This window comes from Poecilia formosa, unplaced genomic scaffold (genome assembly GCF_000485575.1).
Source record: "Poecilia formosa unplaced genomic scaffold, Poecilia_formosa-5.1.2 Scaffold373, whole genome shotgun sequence".
Lineage (NCBI taxonomy): Eukaryota > Metazoa > Chordata > Actinopteri > Cyprinodontiformes > Poeciliidae > Poecilia > Poecilia formosa.
The window spans coordinates 273,371-292,054 of NW_006800312.1; the positions used below are offsets into that span (position 1 = coordinate 273,371).

An 18,684-nucleotide genomic window follows, 5' to 3' on the forward strand; every position below is an offset into this window, starting at 1 on the left:
TTTTATTTAGAGATTCTAGTAAAAATTGTGAGTACAATCAAAATGTTTGTTTATTCGTCTTTTTGGAATCTGGATAACTTTGGCAGAGAAGGACCAAACCAAGCAAATAAAGCAAATAAACACGGCACAGGAAACTATTCAAAAGTCTGAAGTCACTTCCTTAGTAAAAACATCCTGTTTTCAGGAGCTCTGGTCAGATGACACCGAAACGATACATTTTGATCAACATTTAAAGCACCATTCCAAGGGTGGGACACAGTGGTGGCAGCATCATGGTGTTAGTAGTATGCATTTGTTGAGCAAGTGTTGATGGGAAGGTGGAAGAGAACCTTTTAGAAACCGAACAGACATGGGACTGGGGCGGAGGCTCACCTTATACCAGAACGATAAACATACAGCAAGATTGCATAATTTAGATCAGAATGTCCTAGTCAAAGTCCCAAAATCCAATAGACCACCTTTTTCTCCATCCAATCTGACTGAGCTTGAACTGTTTTGTCAAGAATGGGCAAAAGACGAATTATCAACAAAAGGTCGCTGTAGAAAACATTGACGTAGAGCACATGTGTTAAACTCAAGGCCCCTGGGCCAAATCTGGACCGCCATAGCTTTTTATGTGGCCCTCTAGATTATAGATTAAACACTAAGTGTGCTTAAATGTTTTGTTATTAATAAATCAATGCAATTTTTATTTGTCTACTGCCAAATTATATCAATCAGTCCCTCCAGTTTCTTGAGAATTATCGTGGAAATTCACCCAAAATCAACAAATCCTCGCACTTTTCCACTTTAATACATAACAGAGGCGCAAAAAGTGGGTATGCAGCGTATGCAACGCATAGGGGCGCAGCACCAGAGGGGGCGCCAAAACCCCGTCTGGAGGGGGCAACGCGCCGATTATGTTTTCCCATACAGTTCAGCGCGCCTTACGCTCCTCCACCTCTCGCACATAACGAGGTAAATGTAGCGATTTTTACACTTCACGTATCATTGCCTCGGGGGGGTGAGCGTCGCTCCGTCACCTTGACGTTCCTTCCCTCGGGGTGGGAGGGGGAGGTTTGATTTATTTTTTCGCATCCTCATGAATAATGTGTAGTTGCGCCACTGATACATAACTGGGAGTTTATTACAGATTTTTCTCAGAAATTGTCAAAAACTTTCTTACTTGTTCTAAACAGCTACCTCATCCTAGATTGATGTCAGATTATAGTNTCTATCTATCTATCTATCTATCTATCTATCTATCTATCTATCTATCTATCTATCTATCTATCTATCTATCTATCTATCTATCTATCTATCTATCTGTCGATCTGTCGATCTGTCGATCTGTCGATCTATCTGAAGTGGATTATGGGTGTTGCTGTTCACACTACTCTCACTCCATTTCACTGTACAAGGACAGTTGACCATTGTTAGCCCTCTCTCAAGCCTCTTTTCCGTTTTTTTGATGGTGAAAGTGTGTGTGACGATAAACACTCTGATCAAACAGAGCTTAACAACCTGCCCAAACAGATAACACACTGAGGGGGAGGAAAAGAGAGGATGGCAGAGGAAGGAAAAGGGGGGGAGTGGGAGGGAGGTTAGGTTAGTAAAAAACAGAGATGAGGACCGGCTCTTTGTGTTTAAAATGCTCTGTTGTACAAAGGAAGGTGAGAATAAGCCGATGTTTATCATTTGGAACATATAAAAAGACTCGTATGTTGTTGTTATTTCCAGTTTTTGTTAGGTTGTGGAGTACGGATTCAAACACAACAGGAAGTATAGAACGAAACCCGGAGGATGATGCAAGGCAGAGATCATGAGCCAGATGCTACCCGGTGCCCTACCAGCACATAGCCTGACCCACAGGCTGTTAACCTCTTTCTCTCTGCCCTACATCTGATTTTGGTTCCTCCTGTTCAGCCTGATACAGATCTGTTGCTTAACAATAAATATATCTTGTGATGTAGAGGTAGAGTAGGCACCATATTTACAGATGCGATAGTTCGCAGCTCAGTCATTCTGGGTTCAATTCTTAACTCTGAAACTTTTCTCTCTTCTTTATGTCAATAAAAGCCACAAAAACCCCATTAATATGTTTCATATTTATTCCAAAGTTTAAAACTGAGATTTGAGTGCAACATGTCAAATATTTAAGGAAGACCTATATTGCAAAATTCACATTTTGCACATTTTTATACTTCCATGTAGATTTGTGCTTCTTCTAATAACAGCCCACACACCCAAAAAACCCAGCAAGCTGTTTTTTGGTGTCCAGAATATAAAGCATTTCAAAAAACCTCCATATTGTTAAGTCACGACAGGCACTGTCCTGTCGCCTAGCAACCCCAGTGAAGCCCAGTCTGTCACCTAGCAACCAAAGTGGAGTTCCAGCATATTTGGTCAGCTGGCTTTACTGCTGTATGCGCTGTACAATGGCTGCTGGAAAAGACAAGCGTTTTATTGTTGACTTACCATCCAGAAACAACTTGCTGCACTCTTGTTGGTTGTGTAGGAAGCTCTACTAATACTTTTCAGAGATGTATAATGTATAATTGTGCATCTGTTTGCAACCATTTTCATGTGTGAGTGGGGGCCAACTCAACGTTTTGTGCACAATTGTAATGAAACTGTTTTGTATAGCTCAGAGACCTATCCTATTCAAGGAACCTTTAACAGACAAAAACTACAAAAACAAGCTGAAAAATATTTAAGTTTGAAGCTGGTAGACATGGTTAAAATGAAACTCAGAAGGACATCAGACCCAACTCACCTCTGTCACAGTGTGAGGGCCAAACTAGCGATGATTAGCTTTACAAGCCAATAACAAGATGTGTCTGAAAAATATTCACACAGCACAACAAAGCTTTCACTGACACTATGTGACTAATTTAATCAGATATAACCTGGTAGAAGTACAAATAATATTCACAATCTGCATTTTTTATGTTTATGCATGTGGCAGCCATCTTGAATTATGAGGTTGGGTTTTGTGGTTGGATGTTTGACTTTAAATGATTCTGTCGGTGATTTCTCTGACATCCATCCATCCATCCATCCATCCATCCATCCATCCATCCATCCATCCATCCATCCATCCATCCATCCATCCATCCATCCATCCATCCATCTTTAAGGTTCCGTCCAGTTAAAGTTCTCCTTCCTGTTTAATTTTTGCAGATCATCATTATAAAGATCCAAGTGGACGAGGCTGCAGCGCCTTTGACCAATCAGTGGCCTGTTTTGTTGTCCAGGTTAGTTGAGCATTCATGTTCTGACCATGTCACAGTGAAATAAATAATAGATTAATTCACCAAATCTCACATTAAAAACATATTTTGATTGGAGATATTTTCTTTCTCTGAAAGGAAAGGAAATTAATTTGAATGTGACATTGGGAATGTAAAAGACCGCTCTCATTTTGCTTTTGTAAGAATAATCCTTATAAAAAAAGTGTCAATACTTTCAATTTTTTAGTCCTTTTTATTTAGAGATTCTAGTAAAAATTGTGAGTACAATCAAAACGTTTCTGTTATTCGTCTTTTTGGAATCTGGATAACTTTGGCAGAGAAGATTTATGTTTTTGCATCCTCCTGAATAATGTGTAGTTGTGCCACTGATACATAATTGGGAGTTTATTACAGATTTTTCTCAGAAATTGTCAAAAACTTTCTTACTTGTTCTAAACAGCTACCTCATCCTAGATTGATGTCAGATTATAGTCCATTTACCATCATAAAGAAGTACAAATATTTCCACATTAGTACCACAAACACTTTGATTTCTATTGCAAAAAATCACAAAAAGAATCACAAAAACCTAGAGGGACTGAAAAGATGTTCAAGACTGAAAAGATGTTCAATAATATTTCATTTCAAGAATGCATTGATATTTTAACAGTTTGTGAACAGATTTTGTCAGCATTCTGGCACAACTGGCCCTTTGAGAGTATTCATAATTTTGATTTGGCCCAAAACAAAAATGAATTTGACACCCCTAACTTAATGGGTTGAATATTAATAAACTGAACACTTTTCATATTTTTATTTCTTAAAAAAAATAGAACCCCACAGTTAAAGTGTAACTAGCCCCCTTGTTAAAGCCTAAGCCCCGCCCCCTGGCAGATTTAGAAAGTTCCAGAAAGTGGGCGGAGCCAAGAGACACAAAGGGGCGTGGTTAAGCTAGAGTGGTCAGGATGAGAAGCACTGTTGCCAACTTACCCACTTATATTTAGCAACTTTTCAGACCCTCAAGTAGCTTTTATTCAAAAAAGGATCAATTTATACAGTTTATCCGCAAAAAAATAGTTGATTATAAGTGATCACTGAAGTTTGCGATAGTTGTGCAGTAGTGAATATGAATACCAGTTTTGTCACTTTTACATTTTTAGAACAACAAAAACTGTTTAAAATACAGAGCCAAATTTATCAACACTAATTTTATGTGGTTGTCTTTGCAGTGATGGATTCACCTACAGACCTTTTCGATGACTCCTCCCCCCAGATACGGACTTTTACTCCCGGTCTCTCCTCCACCGACCTCCCTGGAGTCCACACCGCTCCCGGCTTCAGACCCCCAGGCTTCCCCCTCATCCACCATCTCCTCCAGCCGGGCGGAGGCCCACGGAGGATCCTGACCGCAAACCAGAACGAAGTGACTGCCACTCAAATGGAGCAAGAAGAGGGGATGATGGAGGGAGAGGACGAGTTGACGGAGGTGAAAAGGAAGTGCAACGACACCGTCCTCATGGCTGAGTGGAGTCAAGACGTCATGAAAGTGAAAAGGATGAAGCTGGAGTGCAGGCAGAAAGATAAGGAGTTGGAGGACGGAGGGAAGAGGAGAGAGGGGAGGAGACGGGAGAGGGAGGAGCTGAAGGAGCAGCTTGAGGAGGCCAGGGAGAGACTGCAGGCCCTGCAGGAGAAAGTCTGGAGGGCGTTTGGGGAAAAGGCAGAGAAGGAGGAGAAGAAAACAAAGCGCCTAAGCGGAACCAGGTGTGATGAAGATGAAGGGACGGTGGAAGATGAGGAGGATGTCACAGGAGAGATGTTTGATGAAGAGGACATCGATGGCGCTGAGATGGAGAAGGAATCTTTCTCCCTGCTTTCTGTTTCCCATTTTGACACCTTCCACAAACGGAAAGACGAGTTGCAAAAAGACAGAGAAAGGCGAACAGAGAGAGGAAGAGAAGGAGACATGGAGGGCATCATGGAGGGATCGAGACTGTGGCTGGAGTGCGGAGGTCTGACGAGGGGAGACTGGGACGGAGGCGCTGAAGACGAGGATGAGGAGGGAGGACAGAAGTTTGCGCAGGCGCTGAAGCTGGAGCTGGGCAGCGCTGTGGCGCGAGTCATTGACCGAGTCCTTCGTCTTTACACGGAGATGATGGACCATTCCTCCCCTCCTGCCACCATCTCCTTCCATCCGTCTGATCAGGCGCAGGACGGAGGGAAAGTGAGGGACGGCTGGATGGGACTGTTGACGAGAGGAAGAGTGGAGGAACCGATGAAGGAGAAGGAGGATGGAGACAGAGAGCAGCAGCTCAAGAAGTTGGTTCCTCCTGGACCAGATCTGGCAATGCCATTGGCCGTTCACAGGTCACCTGACACGCGGAAGACCTTCCCTCTTCTTGGACCGCCGCTCTCCACCAGCATCAACTCCTCCCACCCAAACCTCCCCCTTCATCACCCCTCTTTGACCCGACCCACTCCTCTTCCTCACCCTCCACTCTTGCCTCCAGCTTCACAGCCCAAAGAGACTTCCTCCTCCTCTTCCTTCCACCCCTCTTCATCATCCTCTTCCTCCTCATCATCCTCCTTCCCTGCACCACCTCCACCACCTCCTCCTCCACCTCCGCCTCTTCCTCTTCCATTACTCCACTACTCCATGCAGCAGCTCTTCTCCCGCTCGCTCCACCACCCACAGCTCCCGCATCTCGCTCCGTCTCGGAAGGACTACCTGAACTCCGACCCCTTCCTGGAGTTCTCCTCTCATGCCTCCTTCCCTCCGCTCCCTTTTCTCGGACACCTGGACCCGTCGCTGACTCGCCACGGAGTCAGAGAGAGGGAGAGGGGGGTGAGGGGAGACGGGAGCATCAGAGGAGGCGGAGGAATGGACGGAGGAGAGCTCTACCTGACCGCCGGCGGGATATCCTTTTTGTCATTTGAGGGAAGGACTAACAGAGAGGATTGTGTTTGTTCATGTTTGTCCTTAACCTGTGTCATGTTTACACTCAGGAGGGATTGTCTCCCTGCCATCTGAAGAAAGCCAAGCTCATGTTCTTCTACACACGGTACCCCAGCTCCAACACGCTCAAGACCTACTTCCCTGATGTCAAGGTAAGTGTGCCTCAATGATCCACCTGTCCATAGTCCCTAGTTATCCAAGACAGGATCACACGGTATAGGAAGATCAACCAACCAACCAACCAACCGACCGACCAACCGACCAACCAACCGACCAACCAACTGACCAACCATCCAACCAAGTTTGTTTGTATACCACAAACCTGATTAATTTTCACAACAAGGCAGTTCAGAGTGCTTTAATCATAAAAACACAAGAATAAAAAGTAATAAACACAACATACAGTCAACGTTTGTGAAAACCAGTAACAGACATTACATTTTGACGAGCGCCATCATGAAGATCGTCAATATGCATAAAGTATTTTGGCCAATGTCTCATTAATTATGTTTCAAAGGAAACTCTAAACAGGTGGATTTCTAGTCAAAATTTAAAGAAACTCAGTGTTTCGGCTGTTTTGCAGTTTTCTGGAAGTTTGTTCCAGATTTGTGGTGTGTAGAAGCTGAATGCTGCTTCTCCATATTTGGTTCTGGTTTTTCAGAGCAGAACCAGAAGACCTGAGAGGTCTGTAAGGTTGATACAACAGCAGATCTTTAATGTATTGTGGTGCTAAACCATTCAGTGATTTATAAACTAACAACAGTATTTTAAAGTCTATTCTCTGAGCTACAGGGAGCCAGTGTAGGTATTTTAAAATATACTCAAACCAACTCTCTCGGTTTGCAAAACAGAAGAGTGGCTGCTCAATGCAATTTCTTCACCATGACAGATCAGAGCAGTGCTTACTTTACTTCAGACAAGACTCCGTCTATCCTCCTGTTCCACAGCTCTACTATGGATCTGTACCTCTCTGTCCTGGTAAAAACCAGTCCCTGGTTCTAAGCTTTGCTTCGTACAGAGGGTTTGAACCCTTGGCTATTCAGAAAGTGCTTGCCGCTTATTTTACCCAGTTGCTAACTTTTATTAGCGAGGTCGACAGGTCGATGAAACCTATCAGAAATTGCGTGTGCTGTGAAGGACCCTGACATTTTTGCTAGCAATAAAATGTCTAAAACATTCCTCTTGCTCAGAGTTGAATTGTAGCTCTCTTCCCCTTATCATCCACAGGTTGATTCTTTGACGTGTGAATTAATTGATATCTTCTTATCATTATCACCATGTAATATCATGGTATGTCACACTAACTAGCTAACTAAAAAGTTAGTTCTGCTAACACTAACACATCACACCAACACAGTATTTAGTGGAAGCTAGTGCTAAAGCGCTACCTTAATTTCAAGCTATGAAACTTTGAAAGACAACAACTATTGAACAATAATTTAACTTTTGCATTGTAATTTTGGATGTTCTATATTACCCTTAGATACTGTATTTACAGTATATTTATATATTGTTTGCTCCTGTCCATGTTTTATTTTGTTCCTGAATGTTTCTGGTTTAGAATATAGTTATTGAAGGAAAAAAGAGAGGAAATGGAACTGCCGTGTAAACAGTCTTCACCCACTTCAAAATAAGAGCATGGATATAAACTTCTAACAAACTAAGAACTCTTAATGGTCAATAACCAAACCTTCAACAAAGATGTCAAACTTTATTCAACAGAATATTTACAAAACAGCCAAGTATATTTGGAATATAGCTGGAAAAAATCAATTTAGAGGTAGCCAGATGTGGTAAAAATTTCAAAGGATAGCAAAAGTGCTAAACTAAAACTTATTTCCACTATTAGCATATTAGCTTAAATGTGCCCACCACTGAATAAAACCACCCGAGTTTACTGGCCTTATCTTTTAAGGGTCTTTCAGTCTCAGTCAAAGGATGGCCTTCTTTATATATTCATTTTAAATGCTCTTTAGACCACAATGTAAATAGATTTAAAGTTCAGAGTCAGAGTCTTAATTCATGTTTGGTCCACTTATAAAACTGAATATTCAGTTATTGATAGGAAGGTCAATCAAGTGAATGCAGTATTAAAGTTCAATAATATATAAATAACATTTATGGTGCTTTCCATCTGGATACATCAACTAGTTTACATTTAGAGCAGGCTCATTTTGGACCCCCTGATGCAAAAATGACATTATGTAAAATCACCAAATAAGGATTATGATATGAAATTATAGAGGCTTTTAAAGCATCTCAAATAGATTTCTCACATTTATTGGTTTATTTTGATGTAAAACTTAATTGCCTTGACTTAACAAAAACGGCATATTGTCCTAGATCTGTGTGGCCCTGAGTGAAGGATTTGAATCCATCTGCTACCTTATACTAAGAGTGAAACGTTGTACATTATTTTGCATGTTCACAGTAGCTGCATCTCCATTGACCACAGAATTACACAAATTAGAATTATGAAAATAAATTTGTTCAGTGGAAAAACAACATTTTAGAAAAAAACCTCACGTTTTTCCAAATAAAAATGAGGTGGTTTTTCGGCTGCATCAAAATTAGATTAGATTAGATAATCCCAATCAACAACCATGTGATTAATAACCGGCTGTTTTTACTGGCAGAAAAGACGAATAAATCTGCAGCAGGTGGTAAGAGGAAGACGGTTGTCATGTTTTTTAATTACTTATCGGATGAAAAAACATATTCAAATGTGATTTTAATTGCGTTTGCAGTTTAGAAATTGTGTTTTTTCCACATTAGTGGAAAATCGACAAAGTTTTGTGCACATTTGAAATAGAAACGCAGATAGTGTTTTATCCATCAGATTTTAAGACGGTGCTGCAAATTAAATCTCAGAGCAATTCCTGCATGTTTTCACAATGTTTAACAAAAGTCTGGACAGAAGCAAAACACACAGCGCCAACTGTATTTAACAGAGGTGTAAAAAGTCATACGGTGACTGCAGGAGCCTTGACTCAATCCCTAAAATAAAAAAGAACGATTTCCAACTATTTTTTTACAATTTCTTCCCCACTAAATGAATTTACTGAACCCAGACGTTTGGTTTCTCTAGAATATTACGTGCGAGCTGCTGCAATGAGGCAGAATTAGTTTTACACTTATTTAAATGTTCAGCAGAGGGATCAAAGCTGTGACCTGAATTAGTTTTCGGCTTCAGGGTCGGCCAGCACAGGTGTCATCAGCTAACCCTGAAGCATCAAGCAGCCGCAGCCTGTCCAAACTCAAACTGTACAGACCAAAAATAGCTGCTCTCTGGTTTGTTAATCGTTTTCAAATAAATTGAAGCTGGATATTGTTTTGCAGTCTGTCCAACCCATGAAATAAAAATATTATGACATCATAAATAAAGCTAATAAGGATCTTTCTCCTGCTGTCTAGTTTAACCGCTGCGTGACCTCGCAGATGATTAAATGGTTCAGCAACTTCAGGGAGTTTTTCTACATCCAGATGGAGCGATTTGCACGCCAGGCGGTCCGCGACGCTCTCACTCGGTGAGTTACAACTCTGCCCCGAATTTACTCCATCTACGCTAGAGTCTGCTAGCGTTCATTTTAATCTTTCTTACAAATTTAATGATCTATATTCTCTACAAAAAGGAGTGGAACAATTTATAGGTATATTAAATAGGGGTGACCAAAGTACAGCTCAGTGACTGCAGTTTGATTTAAATTTGACCCGTCCATCACAGGCGGACATTTTTAGTAATAAAAATAAAATGAATATAGAATAGAATAAAATTATTACCGACATAATTTTCTTGAGATGGAAAAATTTTAAATCCAGCACAAAGTATTCATCTTTTTTCAACCAGGCGTTCATAATAAGTAGAACCACATTTATCCAGAGACGTTTGATTTCGCTGCACTTAAATCAGCTTTTATGTGATTAAAAATTAATCACATAAGCAGTTCCACATAGTAACAAATGTAAACAGAAAAAATGACTTGTGTTGCTTGAAACTTTGATGACTTTGAGCTCATTTAGATTGTCTGTGTTCTGATTTGTTCAAGTCAATAAATGTTTGTACAAAGGATGAATGAAACTGAGGATGTTTCTGACGCAGGGACGGCGCAGCTCGTCTGGGCCGAGAGAATCAGCTGCGAGTGGGTCGAGATACGGAGCTGTACCGCATCCTGAACATGCACTACAACAAGAGCAACGTCTACCAGGTCAGGACAGGATCAGTGCAGAAGTTTACTGACATGTAGGCAGTCATGTCATGCTAATCTGACTTACTTTAACCATCTTTCACCAGGAGGGAATGAGTGTATGAGAAACAGCCGTTTTAAAAACAAAAAGTAGGAGCACAAGGTTCGGTTTATGCCAAATCCGGTAAAACATAAACATACATACTGTCGTACTGATGTTTGGAAGACAGAAATGACATAAATCATTAAGTTTCTGGCATAAATTTGTCAGCCTATTGTATTTACTCTTTAAATTAACTCCATTTAAGTTGTTTTTTTATTGGCTCATTCCCAGTTTTAAGGGAAGCGCATATATTTTCCATATGGTGGAGATGGAGTCATTCCAGATGAACCAGTTGGGATGTGTGTTTTGGATCTGTGTCCTGTTAGGAAAATGTCAGAGTTTCTACCAAACTGACCTAAGCCGAGCTTTTATTGTATATCCAAAATTTACATTTCGCCTGTTTTTGTTCTTCCATTTGGGTCTCAACTGCTTCTAAAAAACAGACCAAGTGATTTAAAAAAAAAAAAAAAAAAAAAGCATCCAGCTATTTTTTGCCAACAAGTTCAAGTTTTTAGGGATCTGGAAAATGAGACGTTTCTAAAATATTAAGTTCCATTCGAGAGGCACTGTCCCCGTTACCTAGCAACCAATGTGAAGCCCAGCCCGTTACCTAGCAACCCAAAGAAAGTTCCAGCACTTTGGTTAGCTGGTTTTACCGCCATTTGCACTGCTGGAAAAGACAAGTGTTTTGTTGTTGACTTACCATCCAGAAACCAGGTGCTGCAATCTTGTTGGTTATGCAATTAATATGTTGTTTTACTCAGTTGTAGTTATTATTTTAAACTTTTTGGGTCAAAAAAACCAAATTTTGTTGCTTATAATTGACTTGTTAAAGCAATAAAAATGTCCTAGACTTCAGTCCTATTGAAAATCACACAATTTAAATGAAACATCAACATTTCTGTTCAGAAGAGTAGGTAAATGTCCTGTTAGAAGCTTGTTTCTATACAATTTCAGTGGCATTTATCTAAATATTGGTGGCTTCAATATATACTTGAGCCTGGGTGTGTAATTTTGACTGGTTTGAATTAGAAAAAATCCCCAATGCAATAAACTATTTGTCTTTAAATGTAATTGAAAAATGGGGTTCTATTTTCATTCTACTCAGGGAAATAATGTCTCAAATAAATTTTCTGTAATATATAAACCACTAACTTCTGACCAAAAATGTAAATATTATACAGTAGATGTTTTTTTTTTAAATGCAGGACACAAACTGTTAAAACAATTCTTATCTTGTCACAAAATGTACATCTTTTTATCACCACTAGTTGGCAGTAGTGGTCCACTGAATTTACAGCAAAAATGTCAGGAAAAAGCTTTAAGTGAATGAGGTTGGTATTTAAAACTTAAAACCAATTAACTTTTAAAATGTAAAATTAAAAATAGTGCCTGCTTTTAAAAAAGTGTGAAATATGTTATTTTTCTTTATAAAACTATCATAAAAACCTGAAAAGCTACACTGTCTGCAACAGATTGCAGGAAATGGGAGAAAAAAATCTTGAAGAAGAAGACAAATGGCTAAACAAAGTGCAGCACAAAGCCTACATTCCTTCAAAGAAGTCAGTTTTCTTATAAACTTAGCCAATTCATAACGAAACTTAAAAAAAAAAAAACATTTATATGCAGAACTATATGGTCAGTTCAAGCCAAACATACAGAGAGATTTCTGAGTTTGGTGCCTCTGGTAAGGCAAATTTCAGTACAAACCTCCAGGTTGGAGGGGAAAGCTCTTTCAGTTTTTCTTATATGTGGTCCATGCTAATTTGCAGCCTTTACTTCCTGCTTATTAAAGTCATAAGAAACGTCAAAGTTTGACAAAATTACACGTTGACTGGTCAATTTGCTCCAAACCAGTAGAAACATGACTAATTCACATTTTCTGTTTTATTTTCTCTCATAATTCACAACAATTGGTTGGAAATGTAGCTAGTGAATTGATTTTGAACTTCTCTTTATAACAACATGAGACCAAAAGGACAAGGATCCCAAACACAAAGTCAAATCTACAACAGAAGGGCTGAAAAAGAAGTGAATGTAGGTACAGCAGTGGTCCAGTCAAAGTCTGGACCGCAACTTGATTAACATGTTTGCAACCTCAACAAACTGAAAATGATTATGTGCTAAATAATGACTTTTTTTTTTCTTTTTACATTTTCAAATCTAAATAAATCAATTTTTTTATCACCCTGAAAGAGGGTGCACTTACTTTTTTAGAATTACTGTTTATTTATCATTTGCTGCTTTTGAATAATGATAACCTACTAAACTAAGGGTTTGCCTCCTCTGCCAGTACGTGTTACAGACTTTGACTGGTCCGTTTCTGTGTGCAGGTTCCTGAGAGGTTCATCGAGGTGTCAGAAGTGGCTCTGAGGGAGTTTTACTCGGCCATTTGGACTGGGAGAGACAGCGACCCCTGCTGGAAGAAAGGAATATATAAAATCATCTGCAAGCTGGACAGTCCTCTGCCGGATGCCTTCAGGATGCCTGGCTGTCCGGTGGGCTGAGCTCTGCGTTTCTCCTCTATTTGAACTCCACTGCATGCTCAATCACATTTTTATCAAGGTTTAAACAAACTGTCAAGCTGTAAATGATGGATCTGGTTCTCAGTTTGAGGTTAAAAACCATTATTTGGGACATAAACACAGGACAGACAGTGGACGCGCTCAGTGCTCAAACGAGAGTCTTGTGACTGCACTTATCCTGGCCATACCGCTGAATTAAAAGCAGGAATTCCTTCTGCAAACATTCCTCTGCAGTCAGGCTGCAAACCGCAGCTTTTCTACATTACACGTTTGATAAAACTCTCCTGAAACCGAGCGCTGACACAGCCTCGTATTGTTCGTTCTGTCACAGATTCATAACGAGTCCCTCTGTATGTGTGAGGCTGCGTTTTACTGACGATTAGCTGGAATTTTAGAGAAACATTCGCAAGTTATTCCAGAGAAAATTTAATTTAATGCACCCGTTCAATACTTCATCTACAGACTTCATTGGGATTTACGTGACATCAACAGAAAATAGTGCCCAACTGCGAAGTCAAATGAAATGGTTTAACATTTGTTTTTACAAAAGGAAGTCGGATATACATTTGTATTCAGCCCACTTTGTTCATTTGTTGTAAATTTGTTCAACTGAGCCCAATTGAGCTGCACATCATTGTCGATCGAATAAATAACATCAGTGTCACTACAAATGGCAAACAAAAAAATTGGACTAATTAATTTGCTTTATTCTATTTTATTTTATTTTATTTTTTAAATCTTCCTTACTGGTTACTTTTAATTTAACATTTTGGGCCATTTGACAAAAAGTTTAAAGGCTCTCCTGTTATAAAATCTCAACGTCACAAATTGTTTATTTACATAAATATCAAATTGTTTCACTGATTAATGGCGCAAAGTCAACGCTGCTGAAATGCAGTTTTTAAGCAAAAATGGAAAGTCACAATGTTTAACCATTCAGCACAAAAAGTGTAAGGGTTAAAACACCCGCAGCACTGACAAAAGTTTAATAATTTTCTCATTTGATCAGAGTTTCCTCTTCCATAGACTCGCTGTGTTGCACAGCTTCATATTTGGTTGCCACGGGTTTTAGCCAGGTGGCAAAACCACCTGGCTAAAACCCGGTGGTTTTAGCCAGGTGTATTTTAATACACCTGGCTAAATTTTTCATTTGTAAACACAAATGAAAAATTTTCATTTGTGTTTACAAATGAAAATTTGTAAACACAAATGAAAACCACATATCAAGATTTCTTCAACTTCACAATTACGCACGACTCTGTGTCGTCACAAACAATCTCAACAAAATACAATTAAATTTCTGGCTTCAAGGTTAGAAAATGCGAAAATACTCAGAGGATGTGATCACGTTAGCAGGGAATATCCTGGCTGGTTCTTTTAAAAGCTGAAAAGATTGACTTTGATTTCCTGCAGCTCAAAGACAAACATTAACGAAAACACGTTCCTGTGAATCCCTTCGCTATCCAGTGGGAAAACATCAGAGTTCATTTTCTATCAGAATCCGTTTTTCTAATTTCCCTCCATCTGAAGCAGCTTTTAATCTTCATAGAAAGTAGTTCTTTGTGATGCTGGACAAATCTTTGATTATTTATGAGAGTCTAGAAATGTATTGATTATCCTTCAAAGTGTCTTTGCTCAGAGTGTAACTACTGTACAGCTTTTGTGCATGATAAATAAAAATGTACTCAACATGGAAATCTGTTCAGACATATTGAAGTTGACATAGCTGTATATTGATGTCTTTGGTGTTCCTCTTATGTACTCTTGAAATATTTTATATTCTTTGGACGTGAAGCTGAACTAAGTAAGTTAAAATATCTGAGCTTTTGTTTTGCAGAATGGTTGTTTTATATTTTAAATCTTGTATGTTGTGATTGTTTGATCTGAAAACAAAATAGCTTTTGTTGGTGTAATTATTTGTGACGTGAATTCAAGTGCTTGTTTCCCAGATTTGTAATTTTTTTTTCCTTCACATTGTACAGAATGTGCTGCAGTCTTTGCTGTAGATCTGTGCCTCATTCAATGAATTTTACGTCTTATCAGCTAATTAAAGTAATACCAACCTCATGTCATGAAATGTGTTTATTTATATGCAACATGAACACCTTCCATATTTATTGGTAAAGATGTGTAGAAAACATTAAAACACACCCACAGCATCAAGGATCCTCCACCGTACCCAACATTGAGAATGAGGGATTTAATTTTTTATTTACTTTTTGCTTGATTTACACCAATTGGTGACATTTTTAGTCTGAACTGACTCAATTAAATTCAATTAAAAAAAAACTTTATCAATTGTTTTAAAAAAAATAAGCAAAAAAGAGTTTATAAAGTCCACATGATTACAGTATAGAAAGCCTTTTTGTAGTTTCAATGTGGAGGAGCAGCTGATCTACTCTGAGTCCCTCCAGGACGATTGAGCTTCTCACCCTAAAGGAGAACCCAGACATCCGGTGGAGGAAACTCAGTTTGGAGACACATGAGGGTAGGAATGCGGATCGACTAGTTAATTGACACTCAGTCTGGTGTAGCATCACTTTAGACTCTACACCAATCCGCCTATCAATCTCCTGCTCCATTCTTCCCTTGAGCAAGAACCCAAGACACTTGGAGCAAGTTGTCTTCCCTTTTCTGGCTCAAGATAATGGCTTCAGATTTAGAGATGCTGATCCTCATTCCAGTTGCTTGTATCCACAATCAGAGTTCTTTTGGTCATGACCTGAAGCTTGTGACCAAAGATGAGGGCAGGAACGTAGATCAACCAATAACTCAAGATGACCAATCAGCTTTCACCAATCAGCCTCCTACTCTTTTATTCTATTATTAGTGAATAAGACTCCAAGATACTAAAGTCCCTCCACTCGGGCCAACAGCGTCCCAAGCAGTGAAAAGGCACTCTATACGTTTCCAGCTCCAGACCATGGTCTGGTCTCAGATTTGAAGGCACTAATCCTCATCCTAGCTGTCTCTCGACTGCAAACCGCCAAGAAACAGCTGTAGATCACGACCTGATGAAGCCAACTGGGCGACATCATCTGCCCAAAAGACGACCCGATCCTTTGGCTGTCAAAACGAATCCCCCAACACTTTGACTGTACCTAGAAAGTCTGTCCATAAAGTTTGTGAATACAATCAGCGACAAAGGGGAACTTTGGCGATGTCCAACTCTCATCAGAAATAAGTCCAATTAACTGCTGGCAATGCAAACCAAGCTCTGGCATTGCTTATATAGGATCCTAACAGCCCCTGTTCATGGGTTCTGGTACCCCATGGACCTGAATTACCCCCAACAGGACTTCCTAACACCTTTTCAGAGTCCAAAAACACGTAGACCTGTTGGGTGAAGTCCCACACAGCCGACTGGACCCTGCTGAATGTACAGAGTTGTTCTTCAAAGTTAAGTAATTTTTCTTTTTTGCATCTTTTCCAGGTGTGACAGTAATTATAAACGGCGTTCCATCTGCCTCCAACAAATCCAAAAATCTTCCTCAATTTGTTAAGTTAAATCAGCTGCCCTTGACCCTTGTGATAGAGCAGCTGATTCTCATTCAGAGGGAACAGCACACACAAAGGCAAACATTTTCCCAATTTAAGGATTAATCCTTTGGATTGAAGACAATACATTTATTCACTTGTATAAAAGATGCAATGCTGACAGTAATTAGGGATGAAAGAGTGATTTTTCACCAATTTGACAGAAAACTTGCCAATGTGCCAATGGTCAGTTTTCCCAAATGCTTGATGGATCCTGTTGTTGCCAAAAAACAAAACAGAAGAAATCTATTAGCAAGTAACTTTTTCACAATAATGTATTAAAAAATGGATTGCATTTAAAAGCAAAATACATGTTTCTCTTTATCCTTAAAGCATATATACCACTAATGCCAGAAAAGTGTTTTTTCTTTCAGTGTGAATCTTTAATAATCACTTACACTATTTATTTCCTTTATTCGAAAGCTAAGATCTAAATTTAATACAGTTGAAAGTTTAAGTTTTTTATGTTTACAGGGTAAACAAATATTTCTCATGTAGTTGTTTTATTCACTGTTGAACCTTCAGAACATTGCATGTTAGCTCTCGATTATTTTTCTTTAATTACTCCCATATTTGGTGGAGATGGATCATTTATAATGTGTTTTATTTTCAGTAGAGTCTATGTTGTCTTTGAATTGCAGATAAAAAAACAATATTAAAGAGCATGTAGAAATAAAGAAGTACTGAAATGTAATGAAACTACAGTTTGGTTTAGTTTCAAGAGCAAGAATTTTAATGACTTGAAGTAAGACAAAAGTAACTTACAATTAATTTTTCAGAAAGATATAGGAGCCTGATTTAAGTAAATAACGTCTTAATATTGATGAAAAAGTACTAGTTCCACCGGCAAATTATATTTTAAAATATGGGGAAACTGTATTGTCATATGTTAAATACTCTGCCAGTGGAACTAGGACTTTTTCATCAATATTAAGGAATTATTTTTTTTTAAATAAGCTCCTATATCCGAAATAACATCTTATCAGCACTAGAAACTAGACCAAAAGAGTTTGTGGTTTTGCAGTGTAATGAATGAATGAGAAACTTTCTGGTCCACTAGCTGATTTAAAATTGTGTCATATATATAGAAGAAAATGACCCGGTCAGATGACAGAAGTCACAAGGTTTGATTAAGCTTTGCGGAGGAGAAAAGGCTCCACTCTGCAGCCACGTCTAACTGCCATGTCATGCCTGTGAATCCTCAAACGGTCAAACTTATGACAAAGTCTGATCGCCTGACTCTGCATTTGCTACACCGAACCTTAAAGCCAGTGCAGTTCCCAGTGACCCTGCTCTCTCTCACAGCTTTTGGAGGTTATACCTCCCAGCTGGAATCAGTGGGTTATGCGGTGAAAATAGATTTGTTCGCTTTTGTCAGGAAGTGTCTAAATGAATTACCTCTGCTGTGTGACAGACACGATTTCTGATGTCTTTATGTGGGGCTGTGCAGACTGAAAGGATGAAACTTGACATCATATGAAAGAAAGGAGCCTGAAGGCTGGAGGACCGTGGCGGTGGAGGCTCGACAGTTAAAGCAAGCGAGCGACACCGGATATTTACCACTTTTACCTTCAAAATAAAAGCTCGGCACGCCCTGAGAAACAGGTGAGTTGATAAACTTGGCTTTATTGAAACTATACTGCGTTTGCTTGTATGGGTTTTATGAGATCTTCCAAAAATACAAAACATTACCAAGTATTTTTGGTCTAGTTCCTAATGCAGATATCTAAGTAAACTAACTTGAAAGTAACTTTTCAGCTAGTTCAGCAACTTATTTTAATTCCTTAATATTGATTTTAAAAAAATAGTAGTGCCACTGGTGGATTATTTCACTTAAAGCAATAAATTTTTCTCATGTTATAAGTAAAATAATCTGCCAGTAGAACTATTTTTAAAAATCTGTAATAAGAAATTATTTACTGGAAAAAATAGACCAGAAATGTCTTGTGTGCTTTTGAAATGTAAACCTTATCAAATGTGGACAAAACAAAAGTCTCACAAAAAACACACACAATAATTTATGTATTTTTGTGCTCAACTGAATATCTTAGTCAAAAATGTGCTAAAAAAAACTTCTGAAATTTTTAGATGAATCTCAGAATTTCTGAGGTTTTTCACATATTAATCTTGAAATGTATGTTTTTTCTAGCAAATTTTAGACTTTTCAAAC

At 38.9% G+C, this 18,684-nt stretch overlaps 1 protein-coding gene and 1 long non-coding RNA gene across 3 annotated transcripts in view; both read left to right on the forward strand.

Moving 5' to 3' along the window:
• prox3 (prospero homeobox 3) overlaps positions 1 to 14,060 on the forward strand; it is a 17,635-nt gene extending 3,575 nt beyond the window's left edge. Inside the window, exons 2-7 of one of the 2 annotated variants that reach the window (XM_007575235.2) lie at positions 3,163 to 3,236; positions 4,442 to 6,126; positions 6,210 to 6,317; positions 9,580 to 9,692; positions 10,265 to 10,370; positions 12,786 to 14,060. In XM_007575235.2, coding sequence (XP_007575297.1) covers positions 4,444 to 6,126; positions 6,210 to 6,317; positions 9,580 to 9,692; positions 10,265 to 10,370; positions 12,786 to 12,959 — 2,184 coding nt within the window. In that variant the 5' untranslated portion in view covers positions 3,163 to 3,236; positions 4,442 to 4,443 and the 3' untranslated portion in view covers positions 12,960 to 14,060. The remainder of the gene's footprint in view (positions 1 to 3,162; positions 3,237 to 4,441; positions 6,127 to 6,209; positions 6,318 to 9,579; positions 9,693 to 10,264; positions 10,371 to 12,785) is intronic. The other variant, XM_016662428.1, reaches the window with a different exon arrangement.
• On the forward strand, positions 6,324 to 8,674 carry LOC107833362 (uncharacterized). Its single transcript, XR_001659102.1, has 2 exons — positions 6,324 to 6,659; positions 7,113 to 8,674. It is a non-coding gene; the product is annotated as an uncharacterized LOC107833362 (long non-coding RNA).
• Positions 14,061 to 18,684: the final 4,624 nt, after the last annotated feature.